Below are 25,514 nucleotides of genomic sequence, written 5' to 3' on the forward strand. Positions count from 1 at the left end.
GTGACGATTTGATAAAAGACAGTGTGTCTGATATCAATTGTCCTCCACCTTTGATTCATGTGGAGAAGTTGGCAGTTACTTGCGGAAAACAGGTTTGTACTGGTACAGAATCCAGGAACACTGGTTAGGTTAACTGCCTGCCGTTACATGATCACGCCATGTACCCGGATAATCTTAACTCTGTTCAGCGACCCTAACTCAGTGCCAACATGGCTGACAGAAAGACGATGTATGTAGTTAATTTCCTTGTCTTTTTTCATTTTTTTATGTGAGTATGCAATGTTAGCGTAAAACTTTTGATAGTCATAATATCCTGTATTGATAACATGTTTTGTGTACTAAATATTTCAATCGAAATGTCACATTATGTGGCTGGAATTCATTAAAATGTACTCAAAAAAGTCTTCAAAATGAACATGTTTTATGTTTCTAACTGTTTTAAAGTACCAGAAATTGCAGTAAGACCTTACTTATTAAATGTATTAGTTCCATAAATATCTCTTTGACAATGTTTAACAGTATCAAAGTTTGAAATTGATTTTTATAGCTTAAAAATTGTATTGATTATGAGGTGGGTTTAAATTTGCGGATAATTCCTAACTAGATTAGGAAACAGTGCTGGATAAATACGAACTTAGAATGGATAAACACCTAACCAAACGAAAACAGCTGTTCGTCTGTGCTTTTTTATGGACTGTTGATGCTCGAAGTTCTTTGATCTACCCACCCCTGCAGGGATGTGGGATTCCTATGTCCAACTTATCCGACTCATGATTTTTTTGCTGGCGGACAAGTGCATTTTTCATTTTGTGTGTCCGCGGACAAGCATACTTTTTCAGGTATAAAATGAGAAAAAAGTAAAATATCATTTAGATTGTGTGTTGCTTCAAGTGTATGGAGGTGATACAGATAATGGGCTCTTTGACTAGGTCTCGCGCACACTGTAACTCGGTGACTATGATAAAATATCAGAGAAGATTTAGATACAAGAAGATTTATCTAACGTCGGATAAGTATAAATATATAACACTAGCTTAAAGCTATTTTCCGGCAAACACATGTAAATAAGCTCAACATAAGTAAATCAGCTGTAATAAAATGCAAATATGTTAAAGCACATTAAAGCAAATAAAGCACCTGGCGCTAAGTAGATAAGAAACAAATCACAAATTATCACATACATGTTAAAGCGCATTAAAACAAAATAGCACTTAGGTACTAGCAAATAAATGGGAAAAGTAATTTACCACATACAGATTTAGCACATTTAAAGCAACATAAAAAAGATTAGCTGACACTACACAAAAATAAGAAGAGTCACATTTTACAACATGCATTTAAAAAAAACATAAAAGAAGAAATCATATACATGCTAAAGGGAACATAAGAACTACTTAAAGTAGCTGAAGAAAAATATTTGCATCATCATCATATAGCATTCTGTAAGTAAGGCCAGTATTTTTTTATTATTAGTTTTACCGATTTTTTTGGAAAAAAGATAGGGTCGGCGGCGGGAAAAAAATTAAAAATAAAATCCTCGATTGTAAAGTATTTTTGCAAAATCTCGACCTAAACTGAAACTACTAATAAGACAACACTCTTACCAATTTATTTGACGATTATTGAATCAAACTTGTGAAACAAGTTGGCGGATAAAAGTTAAAGACAGTCGTTATAGTTTTATTTTTCTCACTTTTAATTTTCTTTGGTTTACAGTACGTCCAAAATGAAAAGTCCCAATGGACACCCAGCGTGTCCAGACACGGTGCTCGCCAACCACGCTGTTTCGCCGTGAAATCGCGGTGAATCGCAGTTTTCAAGATTGTTTTAAAATATGCTATTTTCCATTTTATTTTATCCAAAAATGAAAGGAAATATATATATGTATGATAACATTAAATAACATCGTAATTTTTCAGTTTCAATGTTCGTCTGCTAGTTGATTTTGGAGACTTTTCGTATTTTGCAGGTAGAGCACTTGACAAGAAGCGTATACGATGAGACTGTGCTTAATAAACAATAAAACCTGTGAATTCAGTTGTTTTATTTAGAGTTCACTTTTCAGTTTTATATGTTCGTTGCAAACTTCTGTTGTTATACTAACAAAAATTTTAATACGATAACGTTATTTAACACCCTAACAATTAATCTTCGTTCACAGTTTGCATGGAATTTGATAATTATTTAAGAGGTAAGTTACCAGTTAAAATCAATAATTTTTAAATAACTTGTTAATTTGTTACGAATTTATTTGCTAATGTAACTATCAAAAAGAATTTTGAAATATAATTTTAGTACAATATAGAATATCAGAATTGAAAGTTTTTGCTCAGGAAACAGTGGTATTCACTTTTATATAAACAAAGCAATCATCCATTTAAACATTTCGATGCACGTCTACATGTCTGAAATAACAATCGAATTCTATCACATGACATGTCGAATTTCAAGAAACTATTAATGTGTAACATACATCTGTATTAAAAATATAAATTTTATCTGCTTTTTTTCAGGGCAAGAAGAAAGCTGTACACGAGCCTTGGAAGCAAGAACTTACAATTTAATGTTTGTTTTGTTAATAACATAATTTTATTAGCATTAAATGTCATAATATATCTATAGCATCATATAATACAAAGACCTGTGTATTGATAGTGCTAACAGATTATTTTGTGTTCATCATATAATTCATATATGACAAAAATTGTTTATTCTCCATTCTGTATTATTTTCGGCAAAATTAAGATATTTGCATATTTGTAAAAAACATGTCAAGGGTTCAACGCAACAAGGGCGTATCTACATATAATTATTATATGTAGATACGCCCTTATTGCGTTGAACCCTCGATATGTGATCTTCTTCATAAAGTTTGGTCTGTGTAATAGGCTAAGGGGAACAGCAGCAAAAAATAAATACAATACACTGTTTTGTTTTAACAACTGAAGGTATATTTGTCACATAATATCTGTAATTATCACATGACGGTTTATAGAATATGTATGCCTGTCTGTCTGTATTTTATATAAATAAACTTCAATTGTTGGTATCGTTTAAATCTATGTACATCTTATGAATAAGAAATAAAGAAATGAAATTAAATGGAAGCATTATAATTTTTATGAGAACGCAACATAACAAATGTTTTTTCTGTCTATTGCAAAGCATTCTTGGCTTTTTTTGTTTAAATTGTTTGTGCTTCCTAATAAATGTTATATTCCGTTAAATTTTGTATAGAATAAAAGGGAAATAAAAAAGATATAGAAGGCCGATTTTTGTTTTCTGCTCCTTCCCTCCTCTGGTGTTGTGCTGTAATTTTCACTCTTGTTGAAAGTTTCTTCCCGTAAGCATAGATAACAACTATTTTACGCTTTCATTATTTATTATACACCATGTGGAAATACATATTTATAAGTGGCTTTAAAACATCCTTTAGTGAACGGTCCCGCACGACGGCCAAAAATCTAGTAGTATGTGATTATCACTGTTTGAAAATAAACTTCTTTTTATACAGTTATTTGAAATCAAAAGCATTATCAAAACTACTCATATAGTCCAAACACGACGGTCTAGCTGAACGTGCCTCACGTATGACTAGCTTTAGTACCGTGCGGGACCGTATTACTAGCCACTAACGCGTCATGCTCCGAAACTTTACTTCTTGTTTCTTTCTAATTTTATGTACTAGTAGTTTGTGACTGTACCTGAAATAGAATACAATAATTGCTTCGTTACATTTCATTTATCCCTTAATTCATTGTAAACATTACGATAATAATAATACGGTACCGTAATCGTAGCCACTGCCTTACGATAATAAATCAGTGCAAAATAAAAATAAACGGGGCTACAAGTAAAAATGAAATTGATTTAAATATCGAACAACTTTTACGAGTTGAAGTTAATATTAACTGTTTTGAAACTGCAAATAAGTTTTTACTCGAAAACAGTCAAAAATTTAATTACTCTTTATTGATAACAAACGTATGGGCCGTATTGAACGGGCACCGACAAATTATTATCTAATTAGCACTTATTAACCAACATGAACTTATTAATTATAAGTAACTTACCAAATAGTTTTGCAACATGTGAAAATGGGCAAACATGCTAAACGAAAGAAAGAATTATGCAGTTTAATTGCAACGGAGGTGAGTAAAACATTTATTCCAACATGTAATGTTAGTAGTAATTGTTAGTGGACGTTTTAACAATTTTACATAGAATTATAAACATAAACAAAGGAAACTAAAAGGTTTATAATTACACATCTTATAAGCTTGGTATTTACCTGAAAACAGAAAACAAAATATGGGAGCAAAAATTATCTTTCTACAATGAAAAACGGGGTTAATTTAATTAGACGTTATATACACAGAGAATCACCGCGATTGCACACCACGACACAACGTGTCCGCCGATCGCTGGGCGCGGATAAACGGACACGGTGTTCGTATCGATGTGCTTTTTGTTGCACGAAAAATTGACATCTCTTTTTGGACGTACTGTTGGTATAAAAGCCGCACGTTTAACGTTCAGTTACCGTTTTAATTATGGTCAGTTGGCGGATCACTCGTGTGTGCATCAGTTTTTGACACTTCGATTTTTTTCTGAATTTTTTTTTTTTTTTTTTTCACTTTCCCAAATTTTAGGGTCGGCGGGTCGGTAAAACTAAAGATAAAAAAATACTGGCCTAAAATTAAAAAAGGAAAACAAGGGTTACACACAGAGAACTAAAAGGACATTTAAAGACATCAGAAACGTAAACAACTTTAAAAAAAGTATTATGACAAGTTTGTAAGTAGAATTCCAACTGCTGAGACAATAAGTCACTGTCAAAGGAAATATTTGAGCCAGTAGTCAGCCAAATTAAAATCAAAAGCACACAGAGATCGCAAGTATGACTAAAACAAGTCGGAGCGTTTTAAGAGTCTTTCTCTAAATTCATCTGGCTTTGCACCATTGCGTGGGCAGGCAGTGTTTAGGGCATGACCTCAAAAGATCCCGAACACTACTTACCCGATTTCAGACTTTTATAAACGTTAAAAGGCAAATATTTCAACAGCTTATTATTTACCACAGTTACTGTGATATGCTTTTCTTTTCATTGTCCTAAATAAAGAACTCGATCTCCAGTCTATTTGCGCTTTCATGAAGGTTTAATATTACAAATCAGAGCAAGTGAAATTTGACTATGAACAAGTGGATTTTTAAGTTCCGTGGACAAGTGAAAAATGTAAGGATACCCACACCCCTGTCCCGTCAGTCCATGCATCACTCCCCCACCCCACCCCACCACACCACACACACACACACACACACACACTTTTCTTCCCTATTTACCGTCTGAAAAAAAATCATATTTAATAATTAATCATAAATCTAATCCCATTTAAACAATTTCAAAAATATTCCATTAGCACCTCTATAAAAATCTCTTACACCATACGATATACAAGATTTGAAACAAACACAATTCTTCTCTGTGTGTGCGTGTGCGTGTGCGTGCGCATGCGTGTGCGTGTGTGTTGTGTGTGTGTGTGTGTGTGTGTGTGTGAGAGGGAGAGGGAGAGAGGGCTGGGGACTACAGAACTTCGAACATCGGTGGTATTAAATAATTTCTTATATAAATATAATAATTTTGACTTTTATACGGAGTTCTTTTTTTCAGGTTTAATCCAGATTTTTCCAAACATTGCTATTTGCATAATATTAAAATTATGAAAAAATATTTGACTGTAGTGGGCATACATATAACATCTTGTAAAATTAATGACAAAGTTCGAAGACAATACCGCTTATAAAGTAATGTTTACAATAATCACACCATGTACATGTCAACTCATTCATTTCTATAAAATACTAGTCAGTTAGGTGTTTATCCGTCACGCAATTTCGTGTAAGTTAGGTTTTTATCCATTCCTCGTGTAAACTGAGTTCGGTTTTTATTAACTCAAAGTTAGGTTTTTATCCCTTTTCTCGCTGTCAGTACATTTGAACATGTATTGTGTCAACATGTAGTGGGTTAACAACATAGTGTAAACGGGCCTATAAAGCATCATATCTTTGCTTTCAAACAACAAAATAGCCGAGGCATCAAAAGCATAGAAGTATTTTTAAAGATTTTTTTGTAAAAGTTTTCATTGAAAAAGTTGCCTTGTTCGTCGTTTTTCCACCTGCAAACACAAGGGTTGATATATTTAACATGATGCATTTTGAAATGAACATACACTTGATCAATGGAGATAGATATAACAACAGAAACATTCCTTTATACATCGTAATTACACAGAAAACAAAGTTGTATCGGCTTTACATCCGCCATGTTGGCACTGAGTTAGGGTCGCTGAACAGAGTTAAGATTATCCGGGTACATGGCGTGACTGAAATACTGTTGAAAACGGCGTTAAATCCAAAACAAACAAACAAACATATTTTTACTTACTACATTTGTGGCGAAAAACAGCAGACAGGTATGCAAAGGTGCTACTCATCAGTGTTTCTTGTCAGCTTTGGATTGCTAAAACACTTTATACCTTCTTTTTTCAATTTTTACACAGATTTCGATAAAACGTAACATGCTAGCAGAAATTACTATAACAAAGAGCTCGATATAAAAAGTTTCAGCAGTTTAGATTTCATATTAAGAAGTTATTACATTTTAAGGTTTTAGAGCTTTAACGTCAAAACTTCATAACTAGAACGCTGATAATGACAAATACCAATACATTAGAAACGGTATGTTCAAGAATTTAGAGAAGTAATAATGTCACATATCTTCGGCACGTTGGCCAAGGGGCTTACTGCTGCAAGTAACACTGTCGTTCATATGAATATGAATGACACACATGAAACTTTTAACCTTTAGCCTGCTGTCGGCAAATGATTCTGTCTTTGTGACCAGTGCAGACCAAGATCAGCCTGCACTTCCGTGCAGTACGACCTAAATTTAATGATGGACCAGTCCATTATTGAAATTCAGTAGTGTAAAGGTTAATAAATCTTCTAACGCAACACTTAGTCTTTTGTAATAAATTAACTCTTTTTTTAATTGCACGCATAATTAGAACAATATGTTTATTAGCATGTCAAATTTACAGCAAAATCAAATGAGGCAGACATATTATTCTTCTTAGTTTCAAACCTCAACCCAGTTTGAAAAAAAAATATGATAAATTGCATTTATTATGGTAAATTGCTTACATTTTTATGGTAAAATTTTCTGGATAATCCCGAGACACTTCTGAAAGAATGTTTAAGAAGTAGATTCTATTTATTATGGGATTTTAGTTCATTGCAAACTTGCTGACACAACAAAAAATGGGATTGGCAGACAAAGCACAAACCAAAAGACATGTAGAAATAAAAGGTATAGATATAGGATCAAATACACTGTTACATTTATGGTAACTAATGAGGTGTTCAGCCTCCTGCAATTGTAAAAATGGCAATGTTATATTCATACTCGCACACAAACTATAAAACTGTGATTTGTTTCTGGAATAAAATATCTAGGGAACATTTCTGCAAAAGCAATGACACTTTTGTTGTCTTTATTAAACTGCGTTAGCTCTCAAGACAGCACACTCAACTATTCAATGCTGGATATTGAAATAGTTCATCTGAGGAATCTAGAGCTACCATAGGGATGAATCCATTGTGAATGACTATGTTGGACGACAGTTTAAAAGGCACAATACTTATGAAATATTTCAGGGAGGATTGTAGAACCTGAGTCATGTGATGTAGGTGATGATACATTATAACCATTTTAAGTTGAAATCAAATCCATCTCGTAAAAGGGAGGGGGCTGTGGTCTAATGGTTAAAGTGTTTAATCTGGGTCGTGGGTTCAAGCCCCACTGGGTTTTCCCCGGCAGGAAGCGGATTTGAGAGTAGTTCAAATAAGCTGAAAGCTTTCATCATAATGGAGCAAAAATAAATTAGTGTAAACTAAAATAGAGATAGATTGAAAGTGCATCATAAATTTATTTTAAACTGAAATTCAAAGTAAAAAGGGGACATCTTTCATGAAATATTTGTTCCAAAATTATGAAATGGGCTTTATAATAAGAGTGATGGTATAGAACATTAGCATTTTGAGTTTAATTCAAATCCATGCAATTACAATATGGATATAGCAAACATGAATAAAAATGAATCCAAAATTCCAAGTAAAAAGTGGACACGATTCCTGATATGTATATATTGGGTTATGGAGCTTATTTCATATGATGCAGGTGATTATATGGAATAACAGTTTTAAGGTTAAAGCAAGTCATAAAGTAAAAAAAAACGATATAAAATGAAAGTTCATCAGTACTTAAAGTGCGAAGACCAGTTTGAGCAGGATAGTTCTTGATATTCTTCATACAGTCGAGGTAAAGTTAAAAATGTTATTAATGAAACCATGAAACTGTGATCTGATTCAGAAATGAAATGTTTAAATGAACTTTCCTATCAAAAAATATACAGTTACCTATATACAAACAACCAAGGGTATTTTGGTTATATAGTTTTAAAATCGAGTGACCTCCCTTCAGTTGTAATGTATTACTAGATTGACTTGTGTGATGTATTGCTCTAAATGCAGCTTAATTATTTGTGAATTATGCTACATATTACAAATGATCTGTTCACTTAAATGTTTTCTATGATTGTCATGAAATCAAAAAAACAAAAAAAAAAAAAAATTACAGATTCCCAATGCAGAATATGTAGAAGTATCAATAAAGACTTGTTTGTATTTATTTCTGAATTCCATGATTTGCTCCCATGCATTCTGCTTCACTGTTACTTCACACTGCAAAAGAAGAGACATTTTTCAAATTGTTCAGAAAATATTCAGAAATATTAGGTGCACATACAAGAAGTAATTGAACCATTAAAAGGTAATCACCTAAACTTCAATATTTTGACCTGTATCAAAACAATCAGTCAGAAAGTTTTCTTATATGAAGATTTCAAATTTTTGCAAAGTTATTTAGAAGCCAGTTATGGAAACAATTAGATCAACAAGATAGATTGAAGTCTTTGACCTTCAAATGTCACCTGACATTGCTTGCTACCTAAAATTATGTCAGTAATTTGACATTTCATGCATGTATTGCGCATTTGATCACCAGAAGGAAAAAGTGACAATCTTTAGGACAGACCTCTAGGGGTTAATAATTTAAAGAGAGAAAATAAAAACTGAATATTTAAACATGCAATTTGTTCTGAAATTAATGTCTGCAAACACTCCAATATTCAAATACTGACATAACAGCGTGCATACAAAAACTTTTCCAAAAATTGTCAGTTCCTACAACTGATACAGAAATACTTAAATACAAAATATTGATTAAATCCGGACATGGAAGCAGACGCGGAAACGGACACTGATTTCTTCCAAAAGTCAAGTGAAAAGCTCGTTTACCAAAACAAACTGAGCAAGGGGATTTTAGTGTTCTTTTTTCAAAGGAAGTTACCTCCCTTTAATAAGAAAACGCGTTTTACACAAAAATGTATTTAAAATTTTGATTATCTTAAAAAGATATTTTTTTCAAAGTGCAGCTTGATTAGTAAAAAATTGTTCTAATTTAAAATTTAACGATCTCCTTACTTATTAAATGTTTGCATACGCTATGTTTCTCTGATGCACCATAATGAACAAAGGCCTGCATCTATTTAATTACATCTGAACATCATGGTCTGTAGCTAGTCTGATTTCTTCACACATTTCACTAAACCAGAAGAGAATTCTTTTTCATTTCACAGTGTTAAGAGTCGGAAAATTTCTAGATGCACATTAAAATGCTTTTGCACAAATTATTTTCAGATAGATAGAATGCCAGAAAAGTCCGAGAAAATGTGTGTCCACAGAATAGTGTCGAGGTATGTTGCTTATTACAGCCAGACGCCGGTCCATAGTTTGTAGAATGATATATCGTTATGAATGATATAATTTGATTAGATAAAAACTAATCTAAGAGATTCAAAAAAGAGATTCAACAAAATGAGCTACTGGCTCATTTTATTTCTTTCCAAATGACCATTGACTTCTTACTGGAAACTTATCTGTCTAAATCTGGATTTATCTCGGAAATGAATCAATAGTCCATTTTTCCGATGTCCTGCCAACTAGTCTTTGATTCAAAAACTGAATTTTATATGATATTATAAAAACACTTATGCTTGCAGGTCAATAGTAAAATATCTTTCGGACCTCGAGCAAACTCGACCAAATCATTCAGTGAGTGTACAAGCATGACTGTATCATTATATATTTGCAATTTTAGAACTTTACTGTCTGCTTTTTGAAATGCACAACAGATTTCTGCTGCACAAAACTAGTATTACCAATCTGATGTACTGAGTAGTTCTCACATTGATCAACAGGTATCAGTTCGTTGGTGAGTTGAGGATTAATTAAGTGTAGTGCGAAAATCATTTGACTGTGTCAAACAATAGAGACACGTATGTTGGAATGTTCTAGAATGCACATATCACACATGGGTCGAATTGACCTTGTTTTTCATAGAATTAGAAAGAAGTGTCCATGTTGGAGCAGCGAAATCTAATATGCAAACAGTACCTTATATTTTAGCCTTTTCACATTGAATATTTTACTCACTGATAAAAAATATAAAATGGTCAGCAGAGCCTCGCATTTTATTATTAAATCATTAAACTTCTATAAAACTTCTGTATATAAAAAATAATACTTTAGAGCCGCACCATGAGAAAACCAACATAGTGCGTTTGCGACCAGCATAACATAGCGTTTTAACATAGTAAGACACTGTTTTGACAAGTTAACACCATATCTTGACATAATAACATAGCTTTTAAACATAATAAGACACTGTTTTGACAAGTTAACATCACGCTATGACATGATAACATGAAATGTCCCGACATAAGGCAGCTGCGGCGTTCCATAGAAGGCCGTACGCTCCATAATGTTATAATGGAAGTCAATGGGAAAACAATTGGTGTTCTCTAACCTAATGCTCCGACAAATATTGACGTTGTCATCATCGGAACAAACTCTGGCCTTAATATGGCTATCTATTTCACTACATAAGCGCGTCTGCCAATTAGGGAAATCAGAATGTTATATGCCATACGAACCTATTATCTAAATTTTAACTAACTAGAACGCACTTAACACCCGCTGTTGTGAAGTAAATATAATTTGAAAAGTAGATCTCTCGGAAGCACCGAGAACAAGGTAAACAGTGAAAATTGCAGACTCGGTTTCATTACCAACTTTTAGTAACATCTCTAAACCGAGTCTGTTCGTGAGCAGTAATGGACTTTGCAACACTGCCCACGCCCCCTAGCACCGGCTTAAGCAGTATTCAATCTTCAAATCTAAACGAGTTGAAATCAATGATCCCGAAGGACCAGAAAATATAACAACACTGAGAGTCATATGAGGATGTGACAGTTATATTTTTTGGCTTAGTTTTATTGCTTATTGTATTGAGAAAAGATCTAGACCATTTTCATTGTGAATTTCCAGGTATAAGTTTTATTCTTTGAGAAAATGTCTACATATACACGTAATTGCTAAACGGCTATTTTCATGGGAGCATTTTTAGAGGGTGATATGTTTCTCAGAACAGATTATTTTTCTTATATGTAACATAACATGTCAATATATTTTTTTTTTCTATTTTTGATAAGAAGACATACCATACTAAATGACCATATATAGTTTTCGTATCATTGAAATGTTCTAAAGTTCTGAAAATGAGGTCTGAATATTTTATTGTTTATATGAAATAAAGAAGGAACTGAACTGGTAGAATGTAACCTTATAATTCTAATAGGTATATCCTAGAGATAGTACCTAAGTTTTTTTAAAATCATAGTTATGAAGTTAAAAACTTTGAATGAAGGCAAATGACCATATATTTCTCAAAAATAGACATATAGACAATATTTTAACCAGAAGCGTAGAGTTATGAGTATTTAATATTTTCATGTAAAAGAAAATTTTGTGACGAAGGAAATGTAACTCTTCTTAAACATGCAGAGCAGAAACATCAAAGGGACATAATATAGTGAATATTTTCTAATCGGATGCATTTTACTGAATATTCACTTGTATGACGTGTTTTTTAGAGTATGAACTTACTAACTGGCAGTACCAGTGAAGTGAAACTTACACTGAATCTTATATATTTGCCCTTTTAGCAGCCGGCGAACGGCAAAGACAGTGATCTTTGTCAAAATATAATCAATTACTTTACCAGTTTTGAGAGGATTTCAATTGAAAGGAAATTACAGTTACAAACTAAATACCTTTGTGCAACACATGAAGTCATTAGAATTCACTGTCAGTCAGAATTATGGCTAAGATCGACTGTCATTCATTCAACCGGTGCTATTGTAAAAACCACTTTATTTCGAAAAATCGAAGTACGCGAAGAGCTATGGGTACGGTCTCTTTATATCCCGAACGAAAGTACGGTACGGGCATGGTACGGGATCTTACGGGATTTAATATATTCTGTATCACCAAGCAGCAAACAAACAACATGGCGTCTAGCAGAAGTTTTGCAAGTTTACCGTTTTAAAACGACACTTATTGTATACACAATTGTAGACTAGGTAAATAACAAAAATATTCACATGTAAGTGTTCTAATAACAAACATTTTTTTTTATACTTTTAGAGAAAGCACGTAGGAACGCGCACCTGTTAAGCTAAGATAAGATTTATTTAAAGTCGGCAAGACATCGAACAAGTACAACATAAGCTCATGTGAGCTTTTGAACCGACTACCTGTTGTGAATGAATAAGACGCACGATTTCAAAAATTCAGTTATTGAGATGTAGAATATATCACATACTTAATCTGGTCGCTGGGGGTAGACTGTCTGACTACTTTAGTGATAGTAGGTTTATAGGCCACTTCCAACAGCCTTGCTAAAGGGTTAACCCTTTAGCGACGTGGTTAGAGTGTCCGCCTACAGATCAAGAGGTCCGGGGTTCGAGCCCCAGTAGGGACCTTGGTATTTTCTCTCCCAGGGTTTACTTTAATGGTGTCAGAAGTATTTGACGGACTCATGCGGTGGGCATGGAGTGTCATTCTGGAGAGCTGGTAAGCTCTGAAAAGTAAAGGGGGAGAAGTGTAGTGATAGTAGGTTTATAGGCCACTTCCAACAGCCTTGCTGTTGGGTTAACCCTTTAGCGACGTGGTTAGAGTGTCCGCCTACAGATCACTAGGTCCAGGGTTTGAGCCCCAGTAGGGACCTTGGTATTTTCTCTCCCAGGGTTTACTTTACTACGATACTTCGAGTCCCCGTTACCTTCAATCAATATGACAAACATTGGTATAAGAGTCCAATGCTATAGATATCTAGGCTAGCTATGTTGTGGATGATGGCAAGAAACCTCATTGAAGTTGTGTACCCAGTGTATCATACATATTGAGAATCTATAAATTTGAAGATATAAAATCTGCTTAAAATATGCATGAATGCTGCGCTTCCTTGTCCATAATATGGAACTATTTATGACAACACAGACAAGTTGCTTTTTTCTCAATTAGAGTCAGTGTACCCGGTTTCGCACTGTACGCGGTTTCGCACACCCAGTAAATTCATGTACTTTGTGAGAATAAAGCAGAAAATTCAACAATTCTTTGTTATTATTTCACGAAACTGAGTTATTCCCTACATAATTTGACAAAAGGGGTCCTTCCCCACTGGAGCCTCGTTCTGGTAAGTGCAGACGAAAACAATATCAATGGAGACCAGTAGGTCAGCTGAAAAATATTAAGTTTCATGAAAATAATGACTACGCAAACAACAACAAAGTGCAAAATAAATTGAAAAATCACTTTTCCATCATACAGGTAAGTATTTACCTACAACTTTACCTAAACGAAAAATATTTCAACAGTTATTGAAGTTCTCCCAACCTGCAAAATGCCTTCAACTTGATTGTTTACTTTACGTTTTTATTAAAACAGAGAACTTAATCGAATAATTAGACTTGTGGGGCTCTTTTGTGATTCAACAGCTTCTATTGTTTTATTTTTGTTTCATGTATTCAGTTGTTTTAGCCTTTTCTGCTTTTAGAAGTAAAAACACGGTTTGGTACCTAGCTTTCACTTTCATAACTGCTTTTAAATTTCATTTTCAGATGTTTTATTAGAAAATACATGTTTAAATTGAATTATATAAATGGTTAAAAAGTTAATTAATATTTTTCTGTTGAGTAACTGCATTGTTATCACTGAGTTCTATAAATAGCAGGGTGTGCGAAACCGGGTACACTTAAATGCAACAACTGGTCAAAATACGTTATCCGAATCAAGTACACTAAGAGGTATGACGTCATTGTAGTGGGAAGTGAAAGTAGCTCGTTTCAAATCGAAATAAGTGTGTTTATTAAAACATATAGAGGTAAATTCAAATTTAATAATTTTTAGCTAGATAGGAAGGTATTCTTAGGAAAAGTGTGCGAAACCGGGTACACTGACTCTAGAAGTGTGTTTTGTAGCATTTTGGGTTCCTTGGACTTGGTAAGTTATACTTTGCACATGGCAGTTGCATTCACTTTCCATTGAACAAGTAAAAGGTACTAGAATTGAATTGGATCTAACTGTGAAAAAAAAATGCAAGTAGAAAATCTTGCAGTAGTGTAGCCTTACTCATTCGGCTTATAATCGAGATGACTTATTTTATGATCTGATATTTTCTAGTTGTCATCCCTCTAAGCCTTAGCCGTATCTGCATTTTAGTGTTAGAAAAACAAAGACATTAAAAAATAAAAGAAGTGACAATAAACTGGTCAGAAAAAGTTTACTAAATGCTAGCTCTTATGAATTTGACATTAATAATTAATATTCATGTAGAAACTTCAAATGGGTTGAATATAGAGACTTAAATCTCCGAAAATATGAAATGACAGGTGCGAGGAGATATCTACCCTGACACAGCGGACTGTCAATAACACTAAATTTCAGAAACAAATCACAAAATATACATTCATAAAATGTCAGCAAGGTAAGTTTATGCTTTAATGTCAACATAAATTCATTATCATTGTACATCTACCAGAAATTGTTCCCAACGGATTTCATTGTGGATTTCCTAACAGAAATATGCAGAATAAATTTGGATGTGAGGGGACAGCGACAGTCAGAAGTTATCACGCTGTTCTGAAACATCCTATTATTTGGACTAGCAGTAGTAGAATGCTAGACGGACTGTCAACGTTCTCATAAGGGGTTCGACAGATATTGGAAGATAGGTGGATAGATAGACAATGGTTTAATATATATATATTCTATTTATTTTCAGAGTGTCAAGAAAAACCTGCAACCATGGATGACAGACTGAAGTGGTTGGAGACAAGAATTAGTTCCTCATTAAGGCCAAGGAATGAGGAACTAAAGAATATGTTCTTAAATGATGAAAACAGGTAATAGATTTAAAACCATCAAAAATCCAGAGCAAATTTTTGGAAAACCTCATTTTTTGATACACGAATTTTAGTCTGTTGTCTTAAGATACCACTTTCAGTTTTCATACTGATTACTTGACCTCTAGATAGCCTATAAATACAGGTCGTCTAGAGGTCTGTTACCAAACCCTTAGCCACTGCCTGCTCAGAATGCATTAGATGCAGCAAAAGGTAATGGAAAGATGTGGGTTATTTAATTTCTTAAACATTTGACTCCTGTGCATGAAACTTTGCAGCAAAAACTATCTTGAATCATTCATAACTTGACACTTGGAAAATAAACTCTTCATTGCATCAATTGATAGCTTATGGATTACCAGTGTAGCAGTTGTTTAATTTTTTACCTGTTAGGACTCTGGGTTGGTCAATAACCACACAAAGATTCAAGTTCTGCCGTTATAGATGGCTTGTAATGGGAAGTGTGTGTCAGTAAGAAAATACAGATGTTGTTAAACAAAATAATTCATTTCTCCCAGCTTACTTATAGGCCATTTAAACCCATTTTCAATAATTAATAGTAATTTATGTATCAAAATATATACTATTATTTATATTCCAGACTGGCCTTCTATGAGTTTATAAACAATGAGGACGTTAGGAAAATGTTTGTGTTTATAAAGCCACCATGTCAGATTATTGCCGCTCTACAGCCCCCACATGATCTCAAGTACAAGTCCATATTCTTCCTGAAGAGCAACACTGGAACAAAGATAACCAAGGATAATATCAGTGAGTAGGAATCCTCATGCAAAAGCAGGGCCTTTGCAGAATATACTTTTTATCTTTGCCATAACCTTTGCAGAACAGTTGCAGCACATGATTGCTGGATATATTCCACAGACGAGTAGAAATGGAACAAAACGTGCAATTATTCTGCAAATTTTAAGCTTTTGCAAATATATACTACACACACAGAATGCAAGTGCTTTGCAAACAATTTACAATTTACAGCTGCAACTTTGGCAAATACATCGCAAAGTGATAGCAAAGTATTTGCAACTTACATGCTAATAATAATATGCAAAGTATTTGCAAATACATAACAAATAGCAAGAAATGAATTTCTGAGGTTCAAAGAAAAGAACTTTGTTTAATATCTGAAAAACAGATGTGATTGTCACAAAACCATTCGCAGTTTAAATAACTATTAAAAATTAATCATTGTAGTAATCATTCAGTAACAATAACTAAAATCATGTGTTATGTTTCAACACTTGCTTCTGTAAAAAGTGTTTTATATAACTATCATTGTTTAACATTACCTTTTCACATGCTACAATTCTCTGGTTCTTGCAAGTGTCATAATAATATTGCTTAAAAACTTAGTACTGCATTATCCTTAATCAACAAAGTTTATATCCAGAAAAAATAATCAGTATATAATGATCTGTTTAACACAAAAGTCTGCATCACCAAAATATTTCTACTACATGATGTGTAAACATTTCCTCACAATATTTTCAAAAATCCTGCCATTTGAATATAGACCAATCAGAAAACAGAATGGTTAATTACTTCCTGTACCTAGAGTCTATCAGAAAAGCAAATTCATCTGTGTTAATTATTTGCAAACGCTTTGCTTTTTAATTTGTGTACAAAGTGTTTATTTGCAATACCTTTGCTAACAAAATGAGCTAAGTGTTTGTTTGCAGATGCTTTGCTGTCTGCTAATTTAATAAAGTATTTGTTTGCAAAACCTTTGCAGTCTGTAATTTATCTAAGTGTTTATTTGCAAACCCTTTGCTTCACTGTGGTATGTTTTGCAGACTGTTTGCAAAAGTCTGATGCAAATACTTTGCAATCACCTGGAATATAGTTTCCGAGAAAACAAATATTTAAAATATATTCTGCAAATACATGACAAAGGGTTAAATGTGTATGGGTCTGGACAAATTTTTGTATTTGATTGAATGACCCTTTGGTAGAGGATCTTATATATGTTACTGCTAACAGTTATTGTGAATGTAAGATTTACTACATGCATTAATTTGGGTAAAAGTTCCAATAGCATAAAGTAATCACAAAGTAATATGTCATTGTAGGGATAATACACGTTGTTTTGTGTATTAACATCTGCAGAAGTCCGCGGGATTGTGACCGAGACCGAAGGTCGAGGTCACAAACAAATCCCAAGGGCTTCTGCAGATGTTAATACACAAAACAAAAGTGTATTGTCGCTATTCTTGCATAAAAAACATTACACGACAACTAAATGCATTGTTTTCATATGTGATGACTTAACGATTCTGGTACATTTTTAGCTCACCTGTCACAAAGTGACAAGGTGAGTTTTTGTGATCGCGCTGCGTCCGTCGTCCGTGCGTGCGTCCGTAAACTTTTGCTTGTGACCACTCTAGAGGTCACATTTTTAATGGGATCTTTATGAAAGTTGGTCAGAATGTTCATCTTGATGATATCTAGGTCAAGTTTGAAACTGGGTCACGTGCCATCAAAAACTAGGTCAGTAGGTCTAAAAATAGAAAAACCTTGTGACCTCTCTAGAGGCCATATTTTTCAAAGATCTTCATGAAAGTTAGTCTGAATGTTCACCTTGATGATATCTAGATCAAGTTCGAAACTGGGTCATGTGCCATCAAAAACTAGGTCAGTAGGTCAAATAATAGAAAATCCTTGTGACCTCTCTGGAGGTCATATTTTTCATGGGATATGCATGAAAATTGGTCAGAGTGTTCATCTTGATGATATCTAGGTCAAGTTTGAAACTTGGTCATGTCCGGTTCAAAACTAGGTCAGTAGGTCAAATAATAGAAAAACCTTGTGACCTCTGTAGAGGCCGTATTTTTCATTGGATCTGCATGAAAATTGATCAGAATGTTCATCTTGATGATATCTAGGTCAGTTTCGAAATTGGGTCAACTGCGGTCCAAAACTAGGTCTAAAAATAGAAAATTCTTGTGACCTCCCTAGAGGCCATATTTTTCATGGGATCTTCATGAAAATTGGTCAGAATGTTCATCTTGATGATATCTAGGTCAAGTTTGAAACTGGGTCACGTGCGGTCCAAAACTAGGTCATTAGGTCAAATAATAGAAAAACCTTGTGACCTCTCTGGAGGTCATATTTTTCATGGGATCTGTATGAAAATTGGTCAGAGTGTTCATCTTGATGATATATAGGTCAAGTTTGAAACTGGGTCACATGCGATCAAAAACTAGGTCAGTAAGTCAAATAATAGAAAAACCTTATGACCTCTGTAGAGGCCATATTTTTCATGGGATCTGCATGAAAATTGGTCAGAATGTTCATCTTGATAATATCTAGGTCAAGTTTGAAACTGGGTCACATGCGGCCAAAAACTAGGTCAGTAGGTCAAATAATAGAAAAACCTTGTGACCACTCTAGAGGCCTTAGTTTAAAAATAGTTTTCATGGGATCTGTATGAAAGTTGGTCTGAATGTTCATCTTGATGATATCTAAATCAAGTATGAAACCGGGTCAACTGCGGTCAAAAACTAGGTCACTAGGTCTCAACATAGAAAGACCTTTTGATCTCTCTAGAGGCCAATGGATCTTCATGAAAATTGGTGAGAATGTTTACCTTTATGATATCTAGGTCAAGTTTGGAACTGGGTCACATGCGGTCAAAACTAGGTCAGTTAGTCTAAAAATAGAAAAACCTTGTGACCTTTCTGGAGGCCATATTTTTCATGAGATCTTTATGAAAATTGGTGAGAATGTTCACCTTGATGATATCTAGTTCAAGTACAAAACTGGGTCACATGCCTTCAAAAACTAGGTTATTATGTCAAATAATAGAAAAACCTTGTGACCTCTCTAGAGGCCATATTTTTCAATGGATCTTCATGAAAATTGGTCAGAATTTTTATCTTGATGGTATCTAGGTCAAGTTCAGAAGTAGGTCACATGAGCTCAAAAACTAGGTCACTATGTCAAATAATAGAAAAAACGACGTCATACTCAGTTCATATGGGGGCAGGTGAGCGATTCAGGACCATCATTGTCCTCTTGTTTTAATTACCATTCTGTTGTTCTTGGAGACGGTAAACATGTTTTAAATATCCAAAACCAGGGCCCAGAAATCAACTACACTTCCAAAAGCATGTAATGAAGGTTTTTAACCATTTTTTTTAAGCTGTCATTATTACAAACATGAAGTTGCCCATATTTTGTCAAAATGTCAATGTCAAAAGTAATAACTTGACATTCGAATTATTTTGAGTACGAACGTAGTGACAAGCTTTCAAATGTTTTATCCAAATTCTTCGTGAAATTAGATAAAAGCATTCCAGCTGATACACACAAAAACCATTAAAATCATTCCTAAAAACAAACAGTTGCACAAGTTACACAAAGTTCTTATACATTCACGGTTATCAACAAAAAATGAATCGACTCCGACTTCTAAAAGGGGTGTAAACAAGTGGTGGAGCGAGTACGTACATTTTTGGGGGTAGTGCATTTGGTTTTGGTAACTGATACAGCAAAACATACTATGGATTAGATTGCATCTTTTATGCTACAAGAAAAGAATATTATGGAAGAATCAAGATGCAGATACCAGATGTCAATCTGCGCAGAAATACATATACATCCCTGACAAAGCATTTCAAAAATAAAAATCATGTATTAACAGCACATGAATTGCCTTGTTTGCACACGATTTTTCTCCCTTTAATACACGGGCGGATCCAGTAAAAAAAGTAGTTTTTATGCAAGGATGTGAAATAACATAACCTTTTGTGAGAAGTCATTCTAAATTTAGGTTTATAGACATATTTTCAAATCTTGCACGATTCCTTAGAAATCTTAATTTTAGATGTATTATAATGGTGTTTCTCTTTGCACATCCTTACTGATGGGAAATGAATGTCAGCAGAGTGAAACTTTGGAATCCTTCTATTTTAAATTTTTATGAGCATAGAAATGTATTGCAATTAGCTTAGCATGTCATTTTGTATAATATAGGTGATGAAGTGTTCTACATAGACTGCACAAATATTCCTCTGGAGCACCTTGAGTTGATCGTTCGGGAAGTTTACTTGCCTCTGATGTGTACCAATCAGTCAGTTATGAGTACCACAGGGGGTGATAAAGTTATGGATGTCTTACACAGACTTATGTCTGCTGTAGAGATCACACAGGGACATGTTGAGGTAACTATAGTTTGATATATAATGAATCAGTTATGAATGCAATGAAAAGTGATGGTCTGATGTCAAAGATCACATGAGAACAATGTTGAAGCAGCTATTAGTTATAACAGCCAAAAAAACTGACAAGGTGATGTAATGCACTTAAAAATGTTGAAGAGTCAGATTGGTACAATATCTCACTGGACAATGTTTAAAAAACTTAATTAGGCTTTTAGGTCACTTTAATGTGGACAAGTAAATTCGAAACACTATAGATAATTTAACTGTAATTGAATGTTTAATTTCAAACATGTTTTCTAATAATAATCATTGTCTCTATGTATCAAAGTTTCTACCTTTTGTTTTATCTTTGTACATCCTTCCTCCATAGAAAACTATAAAAATGTGATGATTATAATTGTTACTGAAAACTATTCAGGAATAATTAATGGTATACTTTTCTGAACTATTTAATAGGGAAGAATAATTCTGAGTTTGCCATCAATAGAAGTGTTAGCTGAGGCAGCAGCAGCCCCAAATAGACGTGGAGCTGTTCTACATGTACTTGAAACCACAGTTCTTGGCTGGATAAAACAAATCAAGGTACATGTGCATGAAACCAGTTAATTGTTAGCCATCTGATTTATAGAAAGAACTTCTGAAATTGAAAAAAAGAGAGAGAAAATGCAGCTCCTTTATGATTATGACCACCAGTTTCAAATTGCTTACCAGACTGAGACTGTTTGGTCAAGCTTGGCTAGAGAATTCATGCATCTCGATTACACCCATTGAGTGGTTCTACCAAGCTACCTCCAGTGTCTGATATAATGTCAGAAAGGGCATCTTTGTGTTCAGCAGTCAAACTGGAAATTTGTTGTATGATTTTTATGTCAAGTTTAAAACAAACTCTCTTCAGTTTTGTCAGATTCTTGATTTTATGTTGATGGTTATTCGAAATGTGTGAAATCATTTGTAAATTCAAATTAAATATTTTTTTCTCATTGGATTTGTCCCTTACACATTTGTAAAAGTAAATGAAAGATTTGAAATCTGATAAATGTAATGAAAACCAGTAAAAGCTGTAGCAATAAACTTCAAATTTTTTATCAAAATTATGCCAATATGTAACATCATTACCATATTTATCTTAACTTTTTTCAAGTATACTGTTGTGTGATGCCATTACCATACCAATCATAAATAACTTAGATATTTTTTTTTCCAAATTAGGGAGTTCTTAGGCATGACCCCATACAAGACCTATTCCAGCATTACGGCTCTGAACCAGGTCCTCTAGATGAAATAAAGATGTGGGAGAGACAGCTGGGACGTCTGCATTCCATACTGAGACAGTTAGAGTCTGCTGTAGCGAAGGACATCCTACATAATCTTGAACAGGCACAGAGCCAGTATGCTCATTCCTTTAACCATGTCAGAAAGGATGTGAACAAGGTACCTGTTGTCCAGTTTTTGTAATGTTTGGACAACACAAAACTCTTTTATGATGTGATTTATTCAGGTCAGGATATAAAATACTGACAATCCCCCCCACCCCCCACCCCCTCTGTCAAAATTCCCTGGCTCAGTTTGACTAAAAAGGACAAAATTCCAATTTTGGTTTTTACAAACAATTTAAAACAATTAAGATAAGTCAAAAAGGGATATTTGTCTACTGAATTTAATTTAGTTGTAATATATAGGAATTTTCCCTACACTCAATAGTATTTAGTTTTGCCCTGAAATATCTTTAAGTATAGCCATTATCAACCAGCATAACAAATTCTTATTCTATTGTACTTGAGCCATCATCCAGGACCTCCATGGCTGAGTTGTTAAGGTCACAGACTTTGAATCACTTGCTCCTCACTGCTGTAGGTTTGAAACCTTGCTTAGGGTGTAGAATTGTTTCATGTGAGGAAGTTGTCTTGACAGGTTACAAAAGATTGGTGGTTCTACGCAGGTGTCTGCTAATAGTAATTTAAAATAATGCCTTGAGGGGCACCTGGGGTTTTCCTCTGACTCTTAAAGCTGGAAAGTTGCCATATGACTTGTAGTTGTGTCAGGTGGACATTAAACCCAATAAAAAAATGAGCCATAGCTTATATTTGAAAGGACTTTGATGTTGTTATGTTTGCATTTAACAGGCTGTTCGTGAGACAAACAGAATCCTGAGTTTTCTGAGCACCATGCGGTGGCTGTTAAATGAACTTCACCAGGCAGTTGAACCACTGGAAATGTTGAGACTCTTCAAACCACTCATGCAGGTTCTGTTCCTGGTGTGGTCAAACTCAACGTAAGTTGTATATACTTCATTACTTGTGTAATATCCATCATTACAAACTTTAAAATTTGATTTCTTAAATTAAGTTAAAGATGTCAGACTGAACTTTTTTTTCAGAAATTGAGACTTTTGATATATATTTTTTTAAATAATGGAATAATGCTAGGAGGGTCCCCTAGGATCTTCCTCCACTGTCAAAAGCTGCAAAGTTGCCGTATGACCTATAATTGTGTAGGTTTGACATTAAAACCAACAAAAAACAAATGTATACATTAATAATAATGGTGGCATTACTTTATTTCTAAAGATGAAAAATAACAAGAATGTTGACATATGGTATAATCCCAAGTAATAAGTATATTCTGTAGTTTTTAAAAATCAAGGATTAATGAATGCACAGTGTAGAAAAAAATGATAGATGCATGCAGAATACCTTAACAGTTTTATGTTTTGAATTTCTTTATGAATATATTCTTACACAGATACTATCATCAAATGGACAAGTTCCACAATGTGTTGAGATTGCTGTCAAATGAAGTTGTACACAGAGCTATAGCTCTTGTTGGAGAAGATATTTTAAGAGAACCCCTTGAGGTAAAAATTTTATTATAAATCTTCAGTTTATAACTTTATATGCAGTTACACAAAGTTAATGAAAAAAATGGGCAAGTAAAGCACTGCTTCTTTACCAGTATTTGCACATATTTACATACATTTAAGTTTTTTAGCTGAGGGAACAATTCATTGAAGGCAAACCTAGTGGTAATTTACTATTTAAAACACAAGCAATTAGAAAGAGGGAGTATTATATATCAGTCATGAATTTTAAGTGGCGTCATTTCACAAAATATAATTATGCAAGAAGAACACTTAGTCTAATAAGGCTGTTATCACGTAAAAAGAAAAACACAAAAATACTCAATGGAAAGTACTTTAAATGATGTCTGTTAGCATCTGTGCCATCCAGTCGGCATATGGAAGGTCTGTAGCTATACCCAATGCCTGCCCATGCATGAAACAATCTCTAGAGCAGCATACAGGGCCTTCCATCTTCTTCAATAGCTGTAAAAGTTGCCATTTGAGCTAAATAGTGTCTGTGTGACTCTATACCCAGTGTCATAGATAGTTCTCTTGTGTTGTACTTATTAATTAGAAGTTAAATTTGGAAGGTTTCTTATTTTAACCATTTATGAATCAGTTGTAATAAATGATTCACTTCTTACAGTTTTTCTCTAAAAGGTCTTTAATTTATTATACTTTATAGTCATACACAAAGCTGAAAGAAGCATTGAGAGTTTGTGCAGGGTTTAGAGGAACGTACCTGGATTTCAAGGACAAGGCTGATGATCAAAATGCCAAGAACATTGCTGAAAATGCTGAAAGATTGTAAGTTTATCAATTATTACATGTTTTTCAGGGAATAGGTGAAAATATAGCAGTGAAATATATCTGGTAATATCAGTTTTGTGCAATTCACATGGGTAAAATAATTTAAAAGACATGAAATAGGAGAAAAATGTATAGATGAAATAGGTTGTAGATGAAAATTTTCCCCAATAAAAGCAAAAAAATCCAAGAAAAGGCAGAACAAGTCTACATGATACATTCCAAACTATATGTAAATGAAAACACCTATAGAGAACGTTTATGTGCCCCAAAAAGCATCGGCCAGTTTCCCTTAGTATGACTATTTTGAACTAAATGATGTGAAAGTAGTCAAAAAAAGTCAAAATGATAAAATTTGATAATTTTCGACCCCACACCCCTTTAAAAATCTATTTTCAAAAGTTGGTCTGCTTAATGTGTGAGTGTTTAAGAAAAGAAATCATTTGCAGGAGGGGTAAAAAAATTGTTATTTTTGTTTGTACATTACTTTGCCTATTTTCAGTCATTTTTGGCCTGTACTGCAATACCAGGGGTATTTCTGCATTGCTTTTCGGCACATTTCCGAGAATTGTTACTGTGCAACTTTCAATCTGTTGCTTATTGATTCTCTTTTTATGCCCCCAAAGGGAGGCATATTAGTTTTCAACTGTCCGTCCGTTCGTTCGTTAGTTCGTTAGTTCGTTCGTCACAATGTTAACTTTTTGCATGAAGGCACTTAACTCGCAAACCACTGCACCCAGGACCTTCAAACTTCACATGCTGATAGTACTTATTGAGTATACCACCCCTACTGACTTTGGGGTCGCCAGGTCAAAGGTCAAGGTCACAGGGGCCAACGTTAACTTTCTGCATGAAGGCCTTTTACTTGTGAACCACTGCACCCAGGACCTTCAAACTTCATGTGCTGATAGTACTTATTGAGTACACCACCCCTACTGACTTTGGGTCACCAGGTCAAAGGTCAAGGTCACAGGGGCCAATGTTAACTTTTTGCATGAAGGCCCTTTACTCGCAAACCACTACACCCAGGACCTTCAAACTTCACATGCTCATAGTACTTATTGAGTACACGACCCCTACTGACTTTGGGGTCACCAGGTCAAAGGTCAAGGTCACAGGGGCCAACGTTAAGTTTTTGCATGAAGGCACTTTTCTCGCGAACCACTTCACCCAGGACCTTCAAACTTCACATGCTGATAGTACTTATTGTGTACACCACCCCTACTGACTCTGGGGTCACCAAGTCAAAGGTCAAGGTCACAGGGG

At 34.1% G+C, this 25,514-nt stretch overlaps 1 protein-coding gene across 8 annotated transcripts in view; it reads left to right on the plus strand.

The window, feature by feature from the left end:
• The first annotated feature begins 12,501 nt into the window (after nt 1–12,501).
• Nucleotides 12,502–25,514, plus strand: part of LOC123561373 (uncharacterized) — a 115,940-nt gene continuing 102,927 nt past the window's right edge. For 7 of the 8 annotated variants that reach the window (XM_053553253.1, XM_053553257.1, XM_053553256.1 and 4 more), the window contains exons 1-9: nt 12,502–12,602; nt 15,305–15,425; nt 16,027–16,196; nt 20,415–20,602; nt 21,059–21,184; nt 21,812–22,033; nt 22,726–22,874; nt 23,345–23,456; nt 24,127–24,248. In XM_053553253.1, the coding sequence (XP_053409228.1) occupies nt 15,328–15,425; nt 16,027–16,196; nt 20,415–20,602; nt 21,059–21,184; nt 21,812–22,033; nt 22,726–22,874; nt 23,345–23,456; nt 24,127–24,248 (1,187 nt within the window). In that variant the 5' untranslated portion in view covers nt 12,502–12,602; nt 15,305–15,327. Of the gene's footprint in view, nt 12,626–15,304; nt 15,426–16,026; nt 16,197–20,414; nt 20,603–21,058; nt 21,185–21,811; nt 22,034–22,725; nt 22,875–23,344; nt 23,457–24,126; nt 24,249–25,514 lie in introns of all 8 variants that reach the window. The other variant, XM_053553254.1, reaches the window with a different exon arrangement.

The sequence above is a fragment of the Mercenaria mercenaria genome, chromosome 10 (assembly GCF_021730395.1).
Source record: "Mercenaria mercenaria strain notata chromosome 10, MADL_Memer_1, whole genome shotgun sequence".
Taxonomy (NCBI): Eukaryota; Metazoa; Mollusca; class Bivalvia; order Venerida; family Veneridae; genus Mercenaria; species Mercenaria mercenaria.